The 21,093-nt window shown below is 42.0% G+C and overlaps 1 protein-coding gene across 2 annotated transcripts in view; it reads left to right on the top strand.

Moving 5' to 3' along the window:
• RARB (retinoic acid receptor beta) overlaps nucleotides 1-21,093 on the top strand; it is a 335,127-nt gene that overhangs the window by 131,813 nt on the left and 182,221 nt on the right. For both annotated transcript variants that reach the window (XM_052797965.1, XM_052797957.1), the window contains exon 3: nucleotides 4,600-5,100. In XM_052797965.1, coding sequence (XP_052653925.1) covers nucleotides 4,923-5,100 — 178 coding nt within the window. In that variant the 5' untranslated portion in view covers nucleotides 4,600-4,922. The remainder of the gene's footprint in view (nucleotides 1-4,599; nucleotides 5,101-21,093) is intronic.

The raw sequence follows: 21,093 nt of genomic DNA, 5'->3' as shown, positions 1-21,093 counted from the left end.
AGCTTATATGTGAAAATTTGTGGTTTTAAACTTCTGCTCAGCTACACAAACAGAGAAGAGATGTGGAAGAGACAGGTACACCTGCTGCATTAACTGCAGCTGATGAATATGCTGTCTGCTCTGCACTAGAGCTACTGTAGCCTCCTTCCCCTGTGGCCATCTGCTTTATCACTGAAGTCGAGTCAATAAAAGGCCTGTAAAAAACAAAAAGGAGGCGTATGTTCTGTCAAAGAAAGAGTCATTGGCCGCTGTTCAATGCGATGTAGTGCACAATGTGATCATGTCTTGGTGAACCTTCAAAGAAACTTTTCTGTATGATCCTTTTCCATACTGTTCATACTAAGGGTCTTGTACTCATGAACAGTCCCTAAGGACAAGTTTAATGGAAGAGGATTTTCATCATACACTGGTGTTGTGGTTTAACCCCAGCTGGCAACTAAGCCCCATGCAGCTGCTCAACTCTCTCCCCTCCGTGGAATGGGGGAGAGAATTGGAAGAGTAAAAGTGAGAACACTCGTGGGTTGAGATAAAGACAGTTTAATAGGTAAAGCAAAAGCCACACATCCAAGCAAAGCAAAACAAGGGATCCATTCACTACTTCCCATGGGCAGGCAGGTGTTCAGCCATCTCCAGGAAAGCAGGGCTCCATCATGCATAACAGTTACTTGGGAAGACAAAGGCCATCACTCCGAATGTCCACTGCTTCCTTCTTCCCCCAGCTTTATATGCTGAGCATGATGTCGTATGGTCTGGAATATCCCTGTGGTCAGTTGGGGTCAGCTGTCCCGGCTGTGTCCCCCCCCAAATTCTTATGCCCCCCCAGGCTCCTCGGTGGTGGGGTGGGGTGAGGAGCAGAAAAGGCCTTGGCTCTGTGTAAGCACTGCTCAGCGGTAAGGAAAACATCCCTGTGTTATCAACACTGTTTTCAGCACAAATCCAAAATGTAGCCCCATACTAGCTACTGTGAAGAAAATTTAACTCTATCCCAGCCAAAACCAGTACAACTGGGTAGATCCTCTGAAATGCCTTGATGACAGCCATTCTCGGAAAATTTTGTCTCTTATATACAGGGCAGAGATCCATGCTGTTGCCTCACATGAGTGGGTGTTCAACTGCTGCTGAGGTGACTCTGTGGTGAGTTTGGCTTGCTCCTTTTGGGGTTGCTCCTTTTGGGGTTGCTCCTCAGCTGTGGTAGCTGGCTCTTCCTGCCCTGTTTAGGGTAAGCTCGTTAGCTCCATCCTCAAGGGAATCCAGGTGTAGGCCAGAAGAGAGCATGTTCAAGGTCCACATGGCATGGAAAGGATGGGGCTTGCTTCTGGGCAAGTGTCACAGTCCAGAGAGGACATGCTCCTTCAGCTGTGGGGCGTTTACCATAGCAAGTGACAGCAAAGAAAAGTCTCCTTCTCAAAGCTGGCACCCATACAGTGCCTTAAGCACTGTGATGCAGGTTTAGTTGAGCAAAAAAGGTGTTTTCACCTTGGAACCATCTGCAGCCTAGACATCTGCGGCTGATGTCTAAAGCTGGGATCTTCATCAGTGAGTTTAGGGGCATGAACGTGTCAGTCTGGTGACACGAGTCAAGTCTTGCCTTAGGAATTGTCTTTAGTGCCACAGAACTGGCATGAATGGGGACAACTGATCTTTGGGTTTTCTGTGCTGCAACGCTTTCTACTTTGTGATGTCCTCTGCTGTGCAGTGATGGAGGTGACGGGTCTGTAATGTCTGTTAGCAGAGCTGGTGACTTGAAGTACCGTGGTAACCACAGAACACGAGTGGCATTTTCTTCTTTACAAGAAGCTGGAGTTGTTGGAATGTAGGTGTCCGCTTGTGACTTCCTTCTCAACCGTCATATAGGTGTTCAGCCACATGCACGTTTATAACATCCTGCTGCTCCTGAGGAACACTACTTGGAGTTAAATTATACGCTGTTTAGAGTATCATACCTTTTATGCTATCTGTCTCTGGCACAGCTATCTGCAGGAAATTTTCTGCCACGAGGTGTGAAAGGAGGGTGATTTTTGAGTAAGGCAAGAGAAACTTGCTTTCTGGTAGTAATTTCAGTATATAATTATACCTCACGTAAAATTATAAGCATGCAGAACTATAGGATTGTAATCTAGTTTTGGCACTGTCAGATATTTCATATGGAGTTGCATACTGGGGAGCTATAATACTGCTGCATTTTGTCATCACCAGTTCTACCACAGAACATGTTCCTGCAGTGGTGAGGAAGTGACCGAAGAGTTTCCCTGAGTGCCCTTTTTTTCCCCCCTCTGTCCTTGAGGAGTTACTTCTTTTCTGAATACTTGTCACTTAAATATACAAATATGTCCAATGTTGCAGTTCTGGGAATTTTTATAATTTATTATGAGCTCTGCATTTTTCTGGCTAATAGAAATATAATTGGAGGTATTAGTTTTATTAGACGAATTTTATTTCCAAAGCCCTACATCATTTAAAAATAGGTGACCATGTTCTGTGATTAATTTAATGCGTAGATTTTTAGGGCTGGTTTTCATCAACATCCTTCCCCTCTTTGTTTTTCTGCAAACATTTTGAAGCGTGGTTATTTTTGCCGGCTCTTGTGGAATTGCTTTAGAAAACATTAGTTCTTTCTGTATTCCTTTGATACTTGGCTTTCCTTCTCTCTTAAGCTTCATAAAGCTTTAGCTAGGTAAAACAGTCACCTGTGATGGTTCATCTCATTTTGTGTTGTTAATGAGTTGATATATTTTGGCTGTCGAGGCTTCCTCAAAAGATCTGCCTGGTTTCACTGGTCTCCAGGCACGTGGTCTTCGAGCTCGGTGTGGCCAACAGCTGTGCGTTAGCTTGCTATACTCCCTGTTACAGTCTCATCTATGCATACGTCTGTCTCCGTTGGCATTAAAGGTATTTTGTGCATAATTTACACTGTTATCAAATACTTACAAGCTACATTTCTGTTATCCCCAAGCACACTGCACTCAGCAGAAATGGCTGTCTGAAAACATGCACAGCTGGTAACCTTTGCTGGTATTCCACACAGAGCAGAAACACTCTGCTGCTCTCTTACAGGCAAACATATGCATTCGGGCTTGGGTGTTTTTTTCCTTTTTTTTCCTTGCTCGTTTGAATTCTTAACGACAACTAGTAGACTGAGTAGCAGTAGTGATAGTCAACGTTGTGTTGTCACAGTTTCCCTCCTCTGGCATCGGTTTTGCTTTGTGACCTTGACAAGTCATTTCACCGCTGCCTTTGTTTTCCCACCCAAAAATCTTTTTGCCTTTGGTTTCAGGCTATAATTTCAAAGAATTACGAATAAAAATGCTGTGTAGCGGTGGATGTTGTTACTGATCGCTGACTGTAGCAGATGCAAGGGCGTAGCAGGTTGTCTCGGGAAACAAAGCCTTCAGGCAGTCCTGGGCTGCCTTGCTTTTGGGTGGTTGAGTTTGGGTCTGTGGCTCCTACTGTCTTCCCCCAGTAGCGTGTGTTGGAGGAGATGGGTAACTCCTCGTGCAGGGTGACGCTCAGGAGCCGGCTGCAGCGCTCGCTGGCTTTTGCCTGGAGCACTGCACAAATAACTGCAGGAGTAGTGTTCGCAATGTGGAGCAGTTGCAGCCTTCTCAGTAGCTCTCGACACCAGTAGCACTTACTAGTGTTGCGCAAGCAGGTTGTTTCCAAGAAGACCAGCCGTTCACTGTACATAGACTTAAATGGCTATGGTGGGAGCAAATTTCACTGCTGAGAATAGCACAAGAATTGCCGTGTTCTCAGCCTGAGTTTTTTGGTACAGAGACTGAGAAAATGAGGACCCCTCGGTAGGCGCCAGTCATTTGGGTGAAACACTGAGGAAGGCATGTGTAGCTCTGGATGACTTTGAAGATGGTGGTCATGAGAGCAAGCAAGTTACCTAGCAGGGCACAGGAGCAGTGTGTTGCCATTATGTCACTCACTCAGCTTATGAAATAACGGGTGCTTGTTTATTTGGTGTTAAAGGCAGTTCCCCCTTCCAAAAAAAAGAAAAATTAAAGTAGAGAGAATGATCAGTGAGGTATCTCTTAAGTGATAATACGATAAACTAACTATCCTTTATGAGAACAATCATTGATAAACCAATTGATGTTAGCCCAATACAAAATCACCCTCAGACACAGTTCCCCAGTGCCCTGCCTGACCTATGGCATTGAAGCGAGCAGAGAGCTTCCTCAGTGTCATTTGTTCTGTAGCTTCTATGGGGGAAACTGAAAGCTTTTATGTACCCGGAAATTATTCAGAAGTTGATTTTTTTTTTTTTTTTTTTCCTCTCCCAGTATCACAATTTTGGGTAATTATAGATGCATTGGTTTTAAAACTGGCAGTTTCCAAAACAAGATTATGTCTGACCAGAAATTGCTTTTTGTGTAACACGTTAGGCAGGGAAATCAAGTTAATGGGTGTTCTGCTGTTCACTTCAGTAGAGTGAGAATTTTACTCCCCGGTAGCCATAAAGCTGATCTTGTAGGACACTGATAAATAAGTAATCACTTATCAAAAGTAGCAAAGGGATAAAAGGTTTTCCTATGTGTATATATTAAAAAACAAAAATGTTATAATCAATATATTATTCTCTTCTTCCCACAGACTGTATCAGTATGCATCTGTAGAGAGCAACTGTCCTCCCAGAAAAACATTTGCATAAGCAACTGAACTGTGCCCTGATACCCAGAGTAAGAAGACTTTCTGTCCACAGTCTGCAGAGCAAGAATGTCCTGGAAAAGAGAACAGTAGGAAGCAGCGATGAAATATAGGACGGACCTGATCTAGTGAATTACATTTTCATCATCACACAATCCAGCTCAAGCCATACCTGCAGGCTTGACAGCCCTCTTCATTCACAAGTTGTAGTGTCTATTTGCTGGCCTGGAGTGATGCAACATAATATTTATACACTGTGAGGTGTTAACATGACAACCAGTAGCCGCACATGTCCAGTACCAGCAGTGAACGGACATATGACTCACTATCCAGCAGCGCCATATCCATTACTTTTTCCTCCAGTCATCGGTGGACTGTCGCTACCTTCCCTCCATGGACTCCAGAGTCACCCACCAACTAGCGGATGCAGCACCCCGTCACCTGCAAGTAAGTGCTTGGTATTAATAGCTTTTATTGACCAGATTTCCTATAAAAAAGACTGATCGTGTTTGTTCTGAAATTATTTTGAGAATAATTGCAGTTGTTCATCTGTGATGTATTTTACTTGGGCAAAGAGTATGCATTTGTTTTGAAATACCATTTTCACTTAATCTTGTTTTTATAAAAATAAACATACAACTATATGACATACCAAAGCTGTGGAAACCAGGGGTGATAAAACCTGCTATGGATTTTGGCATATCCTGCATTATTGTGCTAGCTGCAGAATCCAATGTTGTGTTTAAAGAAAAATTGGCTGTTGTGTATTCATGAACAACGATGATTCCTCAGTATAGAATTCTCATAAATTGCACAGTAATTAATACTGCTTTCGTTTTCTTCCGTAAGTAACTGCTTTCCTCCTGGGCAGCTTGTGAAGAGCAGCCCCATGGACAGCTGGTGGCTGTGAGCTGTCTATGGCCCCAGAATGAGCCCTTGAGTCTACGGCTGAGTTGCACGTGCAGCTCTCTCGCATTTTCAGCACTGCCGAGTGTATTAGCTGGGCAAGTTTTTTCATCGCTTTATGATGAACACACATTTTCTGCTTGGTCTTGGTTTTATATGTGTTTAAGTGGATCCAAACAAAGCTGTCCCAGGTATAAACTCTTTAAGTAGCGTCACACAGACAAGATACTGAAGGTCTGAAGTCTCTGAACTTGCAGAGGGTGTTGTATGGGTGATGTATTTATCGCCCATATGAGGAAAACCAGAATGTATACAGCTTTGCAGGTCAGTTTGTTGTGAAGGCCCTTGTCTAAATACATTACTGTGATTGTTCAATATGAGAAGGTCTTGACTGAACAGCACATTTGCAGAACAACTACACTTTCTACTAAAGGAAAAGGAGACTTGTTAACAGCAGTGCTTCTAATACATCTTTCAACAGAAAGCACACAAAGTTAGAGTTCCAAATGTGAATGGGAAACCACAGTGAAGACAAAACTTATGAAGAGTGAAGCTGTGGGGTTTGTGCTGCCTAATGCTAATTCTGGCTTCATGTCTCGCATATGCATGTTTGAAGACTGGGCAGTCTTGAAGTAAAGTGTTTTTGGGTTTTTTTCCAGTTATGTGGACAGTTTTCATCCAGTCACACGTGGGAGGAGGTCTAATCGGGTCAGGCTTCTATTTGTCCTGTTTTATTGCAGGGTGTTTATCTTTATTGGAGGTGAAAACCAAAACACTTTCAGCCAGAAGGTCTACAAGTAACTGTTCAACTTTACAATCCTATTAGAAATTATCCTCGTTAATTATCAGAATACCATACTGAATTTATCCCCTGATATTGCAAGAACACTCACCTGTTGAAGAAATAGTGTTATTAGTTAATGGGAACTTTTTCCCTGAGGCATACATTGGTAAATACCAAATGCGTACGATCAGATATGCAGAGTTTTTCTTTTCCACGAGTTGTTCTTGTGGAATTAAGACTGTGTTGCAGATGCATTATTAATGATTAATAAACCACTCAGTGTTCAGCCTTTGAAAAAAGTAGTGGTAAGTATGAATTTCTGTCAGTATGCAAAGTAAGTGGCTACTACTGAATCTTTGAGTTTGTGTCTTCATGCCCTGGTCCCAGCATTTTCAGGGTAGTATTTTTGTTGAGGTGCTTTGCAGCAGTGGCTTGCCTTGACTGAGCATGAAAGCCTGGCAGCTGTTGGGCATAGCTCAAGGCAATAGTGTTTGAAAATACCAGCTAAAGTTGGTAAGATAGGGAGGAGGGTGTCTTGAATGAGAATTTCTTTTCAGACACAGTCCCCTGCAGGATGACTTTTCTGGTTTGTACTACTCTGTTTTCTTACCTTTGGTGGCAACAGTCGCTCTTGTTTCGAAACCTGTAGACTTCTTATTCTGGAGCTTGAGGTTAATATCACTGGAGTTAAGGGGACAAGTTCTTGGAAGCAAGCAGGTTGAGCTTTGGATTATATTTCAGGTTTTTGTTTTTCATTATGGATTTTTTTTTTTTGTTACAATGAATCCGCCCATGGCCCAAGGTCAGTATGATTGATGGCCTCTACTAAAGTTAGACCTTATACTGGGTGGTGGAAGAATATAGATCTTGCTTGCAAAGACCTGAAGAAATTAAAGTTTGGCCAAACCACTGCTCTCTACATGCTTGAAGCTATTGTACTATTTATCTTCCAGATTTCTTTCCATTCATCCAAAATCCAATAGAAATAATTTTACATAACAGGAATACTATAAAGATATCCTTAATCTTTTTAAAACATTGCAGTTCAACAGCTTTTGTTCGAAGTTACAATCATTTAAGCCTTCATGTTATTGTCCTGTTTTATTTAGTTCTGTCTTGGTTTCAGACTTTCCATGATGGCAGATAACCTTATATCAAGTTGCATTAAGTTATCCTAATCTACAGTTGGGGTAGGTATCTCCAGTCCTGTTAAACAGACAACAGTATTTTAGACATATGAATTTGTGAGCACAAGGGGCTGAGAATAAGCGTTCAGGATGGAGTGATTTAGTTTCACTGATGTTAATAATGGTGCTGCCTCTGTGACCTGTGACTCGGCTTCTGTTTTTATACTGAGATACATAGTGCAAAATACTTAATAATTAGAGGGCTGGTCACAGTGCTAACAAGGTCAGAAGATGAAAAAATATCACTTTTACGCATACATGAACTGTGCATTAGCACGGAACGAGACTACGGTCAAGAAGATCGTTACTTTTATAAGTCCGATTGATTTACCTATCACTGTATTACCCCATACAGCACAGAGCAGATGTCTTCACTCCTGAGATCGGATGGTATGCAGGCTTCCCCGGTTGCATTAATAATGAGGAATTACATCTATATTTAAAAAAAAAAAAAAAAAATAGCAAAGGTTGTTTCAGGAGGTTACTGCTTAGCTCATTTAGAAATGGTAAGGGAAGGCAAAACTGGAGGCATTCCCGTGCTTTTTGGGTCGTGCGCCAGCCTGTCCCAGACCAACAGGGTTTGTCTCTCTGCCAGACTGGGAGCAGCTGTGGGAGATGGCTGCTTAACAAAAGTCATGCAGAGCCTGACATGTTTGCAATAGGAAAATCACAAAAAGTTAGTGAAATATTTGGGGGAGGAATAAATAAATATGGGAAAACATTGTTACACAACATTTTATTAAAGTAAAAGTATCTTAGGTTTGGGCAAGTAGTGGTCATGCAGGCACACACAGGCAATTCTGGTATCTGGGTGGCACTGCTCTTCATTAGTCCTGAAGAAGGGGCCCATCTTGCAGTCATGAGACCTAATACTGGTAATACTGTTGCCAGAGACCAGTAAGGGAACTGTCACAATGTGAGAATACCAGCTTAAAAAGAGTTTACCTTCTTTATAAAGCGTCTGTTGCGGATGTAACTGCAACTTTTAATTTCTAGAAAAAGACTAATTATAAAAATTAGGCTTAACCCCCCCCCCAAACTACAAAAAAACTCTAACCAAGTGAAGTATCACCTGAAATTTGAGAAGTAAGGTATGCAAAAGCTACGCAGATCATCATAATATATCCACTGTGTTGAAAACCAATGAGGAAAGTACTGTCTTTATGTTATGGCTGCTGGAACTGCAAGGCACACAGCAATGTTGCAGTTTTACAGGTGAATCTCAGCATGGGGAAGATGAAGCCATGCTGCTCATTGGTAGAGTATCTGTGTAAGACTGGTTTCTGTAATGTTACTTCACCAGAATGAGTTTTACAGAATTAGTTTAACATGGATAAAGACCCTACATGACAAAGCCAGTTGGTGTGAGCTGGAGACTGGCATGGGGAGGAAAAAAATTAATCTGAGCTAATGCTGTGATGAAAGTAATCCCTGATCAAATTAAAGTAGGGTCTGGTCAATAACCACTGTGGGAGCCACTAAATAGTAAAACACTTTGGTCGGCAATTGTTCCCTTTCTGCTTGGATTGAGCATCCTGCTTGAATGGGGCGATGTGCGTAGCCCATGGCATTCAATGGGAGCAATCCCATATTCTACCTCTAGACCCTGCCACATTTTGGTCCTTAGCATGCCAATGTGAGCCTTTGGATCCCTGATATTCTGCCTTCATTTGTTGCAAAGGAGGAGTAGGAGTAGCTTGGTAAGGGGGCAGGGGAGAGCGGTGAGCCTGATATAAGAATGTCCTGGAATTTATATAAACTTAGTAAGATTGCTTCATCCAGATAGTTTAAAAAAAAAAAAAAAAATCTGAATGTGTTATTCAGAGGCCTGTTGGGATGTCAAGGAGAAAAATCCATACTAAGGTCATTCATTGTATTTTAGCCGAGCTTTTCCATACTTTTCTGTCTGGGGTGTTTTAAAAGTACATTGTAAAAAATAAAGGACTTTATATCCTGTTTTATGTAAATCTTCTAAGTATGAGAAAAGGTATGGAAAGTAAGATCATCTGAGAGAACTGAAAGAGGTAGGCAAGGAGCTAACTACAGCATTACTTCTGGGTAGTGCTATGTAAATACTAATTATTATATTTACTGGTCAGTATTGCATCTCAGGCTTTTCAGACGTGCTCAGGCCAGGTAGATTGTTGTTTTAAGCATTGTTTTTTGCTGGAATTGTTTTCCTTCCATTACTGCTGGTTATTTACCACTTGAACTTCAACTTAAAGATTGCTTGCTTCCCCCCCCCCCCCCCCCCCCCCCCCGCCCCGGGAAATGGTTTTTCCACTGATATCATTAAAAGAGTACAGTTAAATACAGAGTTACTGGTGTAGTACTGCAAGATATTTTTGCCAGCCCCACCCGTTGCAGGAATTCATTTACTTTTCCAGTTCTGTTGTTAATCATTATATTGACACAGAAAGTCCTCCCAAAAGCACTCTTTGGCAGATTGCATTAAATATGAATAGCAGATATTCATTACGATGTGTTGCCCCCAAGAGAACTCTAAACTATCTGCACTACTCATGAACAGGCAAATACACTAATTCTCCAGCTATTCAAATTATTTTCAAATAGTTTAGTGTGTCTCTAATAAAAACAAGAATGTCTCTGTTTCCCTTAATTACTTAGAAGGTCAAGGGCTCCCACATCTCACTTTACTTCACAAAATGGGGAATATTTCTGTTGGAGGTTGGAGTATGGTTAATACATGATGGATTTTCTTCCCTCGGCATAGTTACTGAGGCAAGTGCTGTCTGTAATGGAATAAAAAAAAACAACCCCTCAGCACTCTTTGGCACTCTGGAATTGTCTAAAATAGTATTATAATAGTTGTATTGAATTAGGAAAAAATATATGAATCAACCTTGCATGATTATGTCGTTGAGCTTTTTCATGCTTTCTAAATTTAGTGTGGCTGTCTCTCTTTTTTTCCAGTTCTGTCTCCCTAGGAAGACTTGCTACATAGTCATTTACACATATCTACAATTAACAGATGACTTTTAAGACTTTTAATGTACCTATTCCATGCATGTTACACATCTTTATTGAAAAGACAGAACATGTGTTTGCATTCAGAAAGAGGGGGATAAACAGAGTATGAATATCAGATTTCAGATACAGCCAATGTTGCCTCATGCTAGCAAGTCTGAGGAGCAATATCAGGTGATACCATGCAGATATCATTCATGACCTTGGAAATCACCATTTCTTTTCAGTTCTTCCTTTTATGTTGTGGGTTTTTTCCTACTTGGGCTCTTTGTGCAGCTTGAAAGCATCCATGCTTTGATTAGTGAAACTGTTATGTTGTCATTTTCTAATTCTAGTTAATCTGAAACTATCAAAAATTTAAACCTATTTTTTCATATTAGAGCTTCTTCTTTCAGTACTGCCACTTTCTGAAAAAACAGGAGTGCCTCTCGACTTAGCGCAGCTAGTGGCTCTTGCCGTAGCTCTGCCCTGCTGAGGTGAATCCTCGGCACCCTGCGGATGCAGTCCGCTTCGGATTTTTGCGGGCAGCGTGCTCATCTGCAAGAAATCAGTTCTGGGTGTGTATAGACAGGAATTTGCTTCCTGGGAGGAAGCCGAATTTAGGAATTGTCTACTCTGGCAGGGCGAGTGCATGGTGTAATTCTGGCACGTGCTGCATAATGGCTCTGTGCATCCCTTGTAGATCTGCTGTAGTCTGAAGGAGCCTGGCGTTTGGAAGTCTAATAGGAGCTGTCAGAGAATTGCTCCTTCCCTCCTTATGGGCCCCGAAGCAAGGAAATTCCCCAACAAAATGCCTTCTTACCTAAGGTTGGAAATATGTTTCTGCGGAGTATTGCGAACGACCTTTTCCTTTGCTCTGGCCCAACAAAAATAACACCCCGTACTCCCAGTGTTGGGGACGTCAGGAATGAGGAGCGAAGGGCTGGTTCTAGTCCCCCACTGCCAGGTCCTACTGGGTGACCTCTCCGTTGCCCCTCCACCCGGTGATGGTGTGTTCGGTGTCAATTCGCCCACTGCAAATGAAACACACGGTGTATTGTTCAAAAGGAATATAATGCCAGACTTTAGGTTTGGCGGGGTAGCGGCACCCAAAGTTTTCTCAATGTCTGATGTGTTTTCAATCCAAGTCGATAGGTGCAATCTTCCGAAATTGTTAATTGTGTGATAGTTCCTGGTATTAAAAATGAACATAAGCTTTCATTTTGCCAGGTTTCCATCTGAAGGCATATGTTTAGCAGCTACGGTTTTAAGAAAACCTAATCATGTTATTTTAATTATGTGGAGAGTTTCCGTTCAGTCACGTTGCCGTGTTCAAAAGGCATGTCACCATGGGGTTTTTGTAAATATCTTTCTTTTTTTTTTGGAGCTAAAATGTGCTTTTTATTTTGCCTCAATGCTGGTCTTGGTAAGACTTCCCTCCTTTACTCTTCTTGGGTTGTTAGTTTGTGTTTACTGTGCTTTTAGCAATATGCAGCATTTAATTGGGAAGCCTTATTAAAGATTCGGATAGGGCAAATTTTCTTCAGGAGAGATCGATTTATGGTTTTCCTCAGCTACAATATCTTCCCCTTTTGCCTATTTAGGGAATATGGGGAACAAGTTGTGTTATGTGGACTTTTCAGCTGTATCAATGACAGCATGTTTCCCATTTAAAATGATAAATACCCACCCTATCTGATGCATCCCGAAAGGGCAGGGAATCCTTTTTCCCTTCCTTTGTCCTTCAGCACTCCGTTTCCTTTCGTACTGCCCAGAATAGGCCTACATCAGTAATATTCATAAATGATTTACAAAAGTAATTCCTGTGTAATAGCTTGGGACGTCAAGATTTTATGATGCTGCCAGATGTGCTATCAAACAAAATTATCTGGTTCAAAAAACTTGTGATAAATCTAGTCAGAGAAAATTCCCCAGGGCAAACTCACCCTCTACAAAAGTAACTGCGTCTCATAAAATTGTTAGATTCTCCTTTACCACATGTTTGAAATCAGACTTAAAGCAACAGTTTTATTCATGTGCAAACTTGGGTTTGGGATAAACTAACAAACAGGAAGGACTGGCCTTAAGCAACAGAAAACTCCTTTCCTTTCAAAACACCACGCGCGCTCAGAGGAAATGTCAGAGTAAATATCAGAAATATTCGGAAAACCAGAACCTGCATCCCTAAGATACTCAACTGTTTTGTCTAGATAATGCATTTTTAGAAAGTAGTTGTATCCTAAATATAGTGGGTCTCATCTGGGTTAGGCTGCTGAGCTCCTGATGGCTGTATCTGAGCACCCTGAAGCTGCACACTGAGCAGCGTGCCCGACATCTGCCGTGTGTGTGTGTGTGTGTTCATTCCTTCGTAGTCTCCGCAGGGGGAAGTGGATGGGCAGCAAGGTGCGTGTTTTGGCTGGGAGTTCAGGTTCTGAAGGAGCGGAAGCGCTGGAGATGCACTGGATGTCTCTGTATGGCTATGCCTCCGTGCTGGAGAAGGCTGGACCAAGGCAATGCGCCCTTGGCTTAGACCTGCAGGTTTATGGTGGTCCTTGTTTCTCAGGAAAGCCCCTGAGGAATTCCAGCTGCCTGCACAAACGAGCATCACCAGCATAAGTAGTTTAGTTACGTCAAAGGAGCAAAGATTTTGAGCATGATTTTCATCCCATAGTTAAAGGTGTTTGGGAGAGGGGCTGAAAGTCCTGGCTGGGAGCTTTTGGGGGAGAAGTGCAGAGTTCAGGCGATGGAAGAGTTTGGTTCAGCATTTCTTGGGAGCCCAGAGCAGAGCATGAGAGGTGGGTCTGGAGGGCTTGTGGTGTGCCATGTCCCTGGGGAATGAGCTTCTGCTTTCAGAGTAGTCCGAGATGTTCGTTCATGGGCTCAGTGTGCTGCCTGCTGTTACACAACAGGCTTGCTTATAGCTTAAATATAGATGGAAGTCAGCTAATGTATGCAAGCAATAGGTGTGGACCCCTAGGTAGAGCTTGGTCTTTGCTATTTCTCAGTGCTGAAGGCCAGTCAAATTTGATTTAACCTCAGCATTAGCTTTCCTGAGTTTCGTATGTTTAAATCTGAGACTTGCGCTAAGGCTCATACTCACTTTTTTAAAGAACTCTGAACTGCAAGGAATAAAGATGGAACATTTTTTAAAAAAAAAAAAAAAGGAGAAATGCTGTGGAAAACTCACAAAAATACTTTCCTTGTTCTTTTACCTTCCTAGGGATGGATTCAGATCCCAGCACAGGCGCACAGCTCCTGCGAGGGCTGTGGAGACTCTGCCTGCAGTCACAACTGGAGATCATCCTCTTCCATGTGCATGCAAAAATTATCTAGTTGCGTCTCAGAAATTAATCTCCCTTGATCTTTCAGCTTGATCAGTAAGGGCATGTAAGAGTGGATAGTGTTAATTTTGTAAATTTAAGACTCAGGCGCTTTTCAAAAGCTGGCTTTTACTAAGGATGTATTTTGATATTTTGATATTTGCAGTAATGCAGGAATATAATTTCTGAGATATCATGGGGGGGAAACGTATGCTTATGCAGTTTTCACTTCTCAAAGCTAAAAGTTTTCAGGTATGTTTCAAGGCTTCATGACATACCTAACTAGAACCTTTTACAACCTGTAATAGTTTTTTACAGTCAATTTTTAAATACCTAAAAATTCGTTTTTATGAAGGAAATGCCAGAAGTCCTTTAAATATAGCTGTAATAGCATCACTTTTCCCTCCCTGTATTTAAAAACAAAAAGAAAGACATTCTTTAACAGTACTGAATACTCCAGGGGAGAAAGGTGGTGTCCTGCTGCCTGCACTGCGCAGCCTGCAGCTCTTATCGGAGATTCTGCCCAGGGGCTTGCAAAACGTCTGGGCTCTAACAACCTCTGCAACCGTATTTGAGGGAGAAAAAGCTTGGCTCCCTTTTAAGATCAAAAGTGTCCAAGCCAAAAAGCTGGAGCGCTGCCCTGTCACAGTCGGGTCACCGTCAGTGGAAAATGGAGCGCAATTTCCTGTGCATTGTGATTTTATTTGGGTACCATGCAAGTAGTGATGTTACACTACCATGGAGCACAGCATCTAACAGGGGCAATACCTAGGGGCTACAGCAGAGCCAATGGAAATCCCCATTATTTCTATCCTTATTCCCTTCTTATCCTCATTCCTTCCAGCCAGTGAGCGATACTTGTTTGAGGGTAACGATCCTGTAGAGAAATGCACAGACGTTAAGTCTAGAGCCCTGAAACGAGGCCATGTTGTAAATCTGCAGTCTTTGGAAGAATTCACCTGCATACCAGCATTACCTAAAAGCTATCAGCGAAGGCATTTGGTGGGAAATAGAACTGTATCATGTAAACAAATCTGTTTATTATATATTGCTTTCGCATAGCAATTCCAGGATCAAGAGTTCTGTTATTTGAGAAATTAAATCCTGCGAGAATCATTAAAAGTATAGAAATAGTGATGTCATTACAAAATTAACTAGCTATAAACCCACGGGGTGACATATCAATTCATAAAGGGAATAGCAAAACATAATGCAGGGCACATCTGCTGCTCTGATTCCTGCAGAACCATCAGCCTATTGGTATCTGCAGACCACTTGAAATTGAACATCTGTTAGAAGCACTCGAAAAAGCAGCAGGAGAAGCCGTACACCTTGCAAAACCCTTTGCTGTCGGTAACATCATCATTTCAATAGTGTATTTTTACAAAAATTGTTGTAAGTCCCCTTCAAGTCCTAGATCTTCCTGGCATTGTTTCTTAAATAGTGACAGCATGAGTAATTGTAAAAATAACACGGACTTTTCTAAGGACTTTCTTAACATTTTTATTACTTTTTTATTTATTATACCGCTGCAACGTACAAACCGCTATAGAGTTTCCAAACAAAGAGAGAGATATGATCTCTGTTCCAAATAGCTCAGAATCAAGAAAAGGAAGGCGTATGAAGAGTAAGAGAAAGGGACATGACTTCTGGGCCGAGCGATGGAGGTGAAGAAAGGCTCGCATCCTAGAAATGCAAAGCTGAGTTTGGGGCTTCTAAAAAAACGGCTGGGTGCTTAGAAACAAGACAGCCTGTGGAGACTGACCTGCTTCTTGTGAAGACCAACAGTAAGATGCTGCAGCTTATTTCCCAAAACCTGCGTGCACAGTCGGTGATTGATTAAGTATCGTAATTGAACTGCAATTGAACTGCTTCGTCTTAACTCTTAACTGAACCAGTCAGGTTGACAGTGTGTTTCCCCTAGCTGTGTGGTCTGGCAGAGTCCAACTAATTGGCAATTTTCTTCTGTTTAACAAAACCAGAAATATAGTTAAGCCAGAGACAGAAAGATTTCACTATTGATTAGCGGTGGTTGGTTTTGCAAGATGACCTGACAGACATTTGGAATGCATCAGCTGTCTCATAGTGCCGCAGCCAAACATCTTGGAGCACGGCTTGCTCTCCGCCACTTTTATTACTTGCAGAAGAAGCAAACTCTGCCAGGATGTTATTGGAAAGGATGTTTGCCATTTTAATATGTAGTTACTCGCACAAACTCGATGAAAACATATTGCAATATCTTTGATTTTTAAGAATAGGTAATTGTATTTACTTGTAGTAAAAAATGTGAATCATTGCTGTAAATTATTTGGGAAGGTGAATTAAAACATATAGCACAAGTCACAAAAAAATGCTCAGTTTTATTCAACTTGACATGTACCAAAGTATTGTATTGGAAATACTCCCCATTTCACTTTTTTCAATAACCAAAGAATTTTTACCTTGTCATCCAAGATGAAGCTGGAGAGTTCCATAAGCAAGGTAAAGCCTAACTGAGGCAGTCCATCGCTAGTGCAAGTATATGGAAAGTTGCTAATGTGGGCAGTTTAAATGGGGTTTCTGCCAAACCGTTGTCACTATTGTGAAGCGCTCTGCATGTGTGCTGGTGGGTTTCTAACAGTGTGTGTAATATTATACACTGGATATCCCAGAATTTAAAAACATAATGAAGTGTACATAGGAAGAGCATTACCACTAAAAAACAGTGTGGGATATGTGCATTTTTTTTCTCCCTACATGTTGCTTGGTAATCCATTTTTTTAGTCAGTTCTGAGCCCATGCAACTTCTTTGGCTGCCCAGAAGACTCCACAGTTATAGTCCCAGTAAGAAAGCAATGAAGTGATAAGAAATGTGTGCCCCTGTTTGGTAAACTTTGTCTTTTGGCGGGGGGCGGGGGGCAGTGTTGCAGAAGGTCTAAACAAAATTGTTAAGGCTGCTCTCCTGAGGCCCTACTGCTGCAAGGGCTCTCTGGAGCTGATGCCTCTCCTTTCTCATCTGATGCACTGGGTACATTTTGAGGTGCAGCAGGTTTCTTCTCGTTGGAGGAAAAATTTAGTTTGGGGGTCAGATCTGTTGTTTGAGGCTGGCAAAGAACTATTCAGTAATGTAGAATCACAAAAGGAATCCAGCACCCAAAGTCCCTTTCCTTACCTGTAGCTTCGAGTCGCAGTCCACCTGCCCATCACCCAGGAGCTCTCCCTTTAATCTTTTTCTTTACTTTCTTGCCCCTGCAAGTTGTCTGCTTGTGTCTGGTTTTATTTAATTGATTTCTGTGGTGTTTGTGTGCTTCTGTGCGTTTATCCCATGTGTATAATTACAGAAAATGTTTCTGCTCCCTTTTTCCTTACTGGAAGAATTGCTTTGTATTTATCCTCAAAGTGGAAGGGTGGCATCTTCAGTGAGATGTTGTCTTTGGTGTGAGGGGGACCTTTTTAGGAAGATTAGGCTGGTTCTTGGCAGCCAAGAAAAGGGGAGAGCGTGGTTTGGGAGGGGGCTTATGCCTGGATGGTGACACAGGAGGCAGCTGGCTCCTGGGATTTGGTGTAAAACAACTTGTAAAAATGTGGGAGCCAGTGAACAAGTTCAATTTCTAAGTTTCTCAGAGATGACACCAGCTGAGGGGGTCTTTTCACCTGCGTCTGCCGAGCACTGATCATCCCACAAAAGTAATGGAGAAGGCGTTGGAGCCACGCTGCTGAGTCACATCACCTTTATCGAGTTTCCAATCACAAGGGTGATGGTAAGCGTGTGTGACGATTTGAGAAAAATGTTGATCGTTGTCAATTGTCTATTGGTCCGGAAAGTTGGGAACCATTGACCTAATGTATGTCTCTGAGGTCAGGGAGACTTATTTCCATGGATTTGTGCCTGGGATCAGACATCAGCCTGCTAGGAGGAGCATGAAGAAAGGCCGCTGTCACAACGAAGTATCACTTTTTCTTAGGATGGACTACTTTTCTCTTACCTTTTTTCCCCAGAATGCTTATCTTGCATGACCTGATTTCAGAATATTTTGTACTGCACAAGGCACAATGATACTTTGGCTCAAAACTGTGTACTAGAATATGTATCATAGGGTGAAAGTGGCTCCAATGAGTTTCAAATCCAACAAGGGGCAAATTTCTTTGTGAGCCTGTTAATCACTTTAAACAAAATTGCTCCCCAAATTGTTGGGAAACACGTGATCATCTCTGTAGTCATGTATGCCTATGCAGGGGGTGAATAAAATCCTGCTGCCATGCTGTGTGGCTCTCTACATGGGCATCATTGACTGCAAAACAGCCAGAACTGGGACTGTCCATCTCAGTGTTCACTGTAGGTCTCTGCAGAATGACCTTGGACTGGCCCCCTGTGCCGATGTTTTTGTGTTCAAGAGGTACATTTGTAATAAATTATTTTCTAAAATGTTAGGCTCAGTCAGCCCATGCAGTTTCTTTCCTAATAAGAGGTTGTTATTTTCTGTGCAGTGTTTGTGTTGGAGCAGACGGTCTGGGATGTGGGGAAAGGGGTGAAGGAGGGCAGCAGGGGCTGCTAGAAGGATTGCTGGTGTTTCTGAGGGACAGAGGGAATGGGCTTCACCTGTGGCATACATTTGTTATAGATTCCCTCTAAGATCAGGAAATGAGTACAGTCAGCGCTTCGTAATTAACTGCGAGTGGAAGATCTCTGGAGATGGCTAAAACAGATTTGTCCACTTAGAGAAGAAACGCCATGACTTAACAGGTGTATGGTGCCTGTAATGTGCTGCTTAGGAGTTCTTTAGGCTTGGCTGCAAACAAAATATTATCCGACTATAATAACGTTGTGAACCCAAAGACCTTAACTGGTTTCATTATCAAGTGAGCGCCTGAGGGGAAATACACAGATGGAAAGGCATTCCTTTCCCTTGGTATAATGCTCCTGTGCCAGAGAATTTATGGCCAGGACGCGGTTGGCCCTTACATGGGCGCCTGGTGGAGGAAATGCATGAAGCCATTCTGGTTTTTTTCTTTTTTTTTTTCTTTTTTTTTTTTCTTGCAACGTGTTTAAGGAGTGAATTTTCATTGCCATCCCCAGGCCTGGGGACAGCATAGCTGTATACCACAAGCCACGAGGTGGGGTTTGTGCTGGCCCCATCTTCTCTCTGCTGTGGTCCTTGTTCTCTCCCTGGGCAATGGGGAAGGAACAGCCCTGCCTGGCAAACACACGCTGCCCTGATGGGTGGATTCAGGCTACTCTCTAGATCAGCATGATGCTCAACTGGCATAATCTTCTTAGAAATTAATTTATCCCAGGATGTGCTTGGGGGGCTGATCAGAAGTGGTCTCCTAAAACTGTGTCTTTTTTTTTCTTTCTTTCTCTGGTGCAGAGGCAGATCTTGGAAAGATCAGCTCTTTCCTCTGTATTCCTAACCTGTTTGCTATACTGGCTGGAGATAGAATCTACAAGGCAGAGCACTACAGCTCAGGCAATCTGAAAGGCTACACGTGGAGAGAAAAAAAAAAAAAAAGATACTAACTCATCATTTAGCTAGTTGAGATGGCTGTACTCTTTTCTGATTCATTCGATACCCTGTGGTTTCTCAATTACAGTCGTCAGGAGAAAGGTATGAAAGCCAAGTTTTTTTGAATGTGTGACCACAGAAGCTGATGTTCCCTGGAGAAGAGTCCTTCCATTGTGGGCAACTGTTATTTTGGAGAACCTGGAAGATGAACATGCAAAGCACGTTAGGTGGTTGTCTAAAATATTGTTATGTTTTTCAGAACTGAATAAATCCATAAAGCTGGAAATTGCATGTAGGATCTGTGTTATATTTTTGTGTGTGCACATTTAGACTTAGTCAAGAACCCTGAAGGTATTTAAGCGAAAAAATAAATAAGTAATGAAGTTGTGGTTCAATTGTAAATGTTAATGTTTTTGTGAGAGACTGGAGGAGAAGTTCCTTTATTATTCAAACTGGCTTGTTCCTTCCTTGTTTATATATCAGTTTGCCCTCTTTTTGGACATTGTATATGGTTTCACGGTGAAGAGTTCACAAATCTTAAAATGTTGCCTTCTTGTCAGTGACACTGATCATAGTGTAAAGGTCTTTTTAAAATTTCATACAGATCAAATAGCTCTGTTTGTTAAAAAAAAGGTCAGAAAAAAGGTCACTAGAATCTTCCAATGTTGGCAAAACTACCTATTTTTTTCTTAGTCTGGGTCATAGAAACAGCTGAACAGAACTGATTTCACTGAAGTTAGTGATTAAAAACAATCAACCACCCTTTCCCCAACCTTCCCCCTTCTTCCAACAGACATCTGGCATGGAAAATTTAAGCTACGTATTTTTATCAAAGCTAAAAGCAACCAGAGTCTGCTACGTTGGTTGCTGCAGGCAAGCATAAGAATAAGGAGCTTCGGCAGCTCTGCCTACAGCAGCTTCTTAGTTTGAAGATGTTTTGCACAGGTGTAAAAACCTGATGCCAAAGTGCATCTTGATATTAGCATACTGTACATTGTATCCTGTAATTAACTGTACCCACCTGTATGTTGGCATTTCTCTGACTCTTGCCATCCTTTAAGCTGTGTGTATCTGAGGATCTAATCCATCTAAGCCTTGGACACCCTGAACTGCAAATGAAGTCAGAGAGCTGCAGGCGCACAGCTCCTGGCAGGATTATGCACCCAGTGAGCTATTGCTCTCATTATGTTGCATTGCAATATATCATCAGTGTGAAACATCATCCTAATGATGCATTAGTGTAATACATCATCAGGGGAGTCCCACTAGTAATGTATTACTCCAAGTATGGTGCTACTCACTAAGAAAATCGCCTCGCAGTCCTTGTGTTGTTACAGAACAGCATCAGTGAAGGCAAAATATGTTGCTAAAGATTGATGCAGCTTCCCAATTTCAAAACTATGTTAATGATGGGGGTACCTTCTGTACGCTTGGACTTTGCGATTGTATTTTCAAAGAGGTGTATTTGGTCTGTCTTTGGTTGCATTTCTGTTTGGAAGGACCACGAATTGATTCTTTAGATTGATGGCTGTGGGGCTTGAATAGGAAGCCATAAATCTCCTGCCCGAGTGCCTGTTATATAATTCTTGGGGATGGGGAAAGGGTTTATGAAAACTTGGTGCCAAAATTTTCAATTTTAAGGATTTTTCTAGTGTCACCCTGATACATCTTCCTGTTTTAGTCCCATACACTAAGATAATTATGTTTAAAAAGCACTGTCTCACAGAAATTAAACCCCTCCACTTCCTGTATCAACCCATTGATTTTCTTTTGGTCTGCAAATCCTATAGCAA

The sequence above is a fragment of the Harpia harpyja genome, chromosome 1 (assembly GCF_026419915.1).
Source record: "Harpia harpyja isolate bHarHar1 chromosome 1, bHarHar1 primary haplotype, whole genome shotgun sequence".
In the NCBI taxonomy this organism is placed as follows: domain Eukaryota; kingdom Metazoa; phylum Chordata; class Aves; order Accipitriformes; family Accipitridae; genus Harpia; species Harpia harpyja.
Note: the sequence above shows the minus strand (reverse complement) of the source record. Positions and strands in the feature narration are given on the sequence as shown.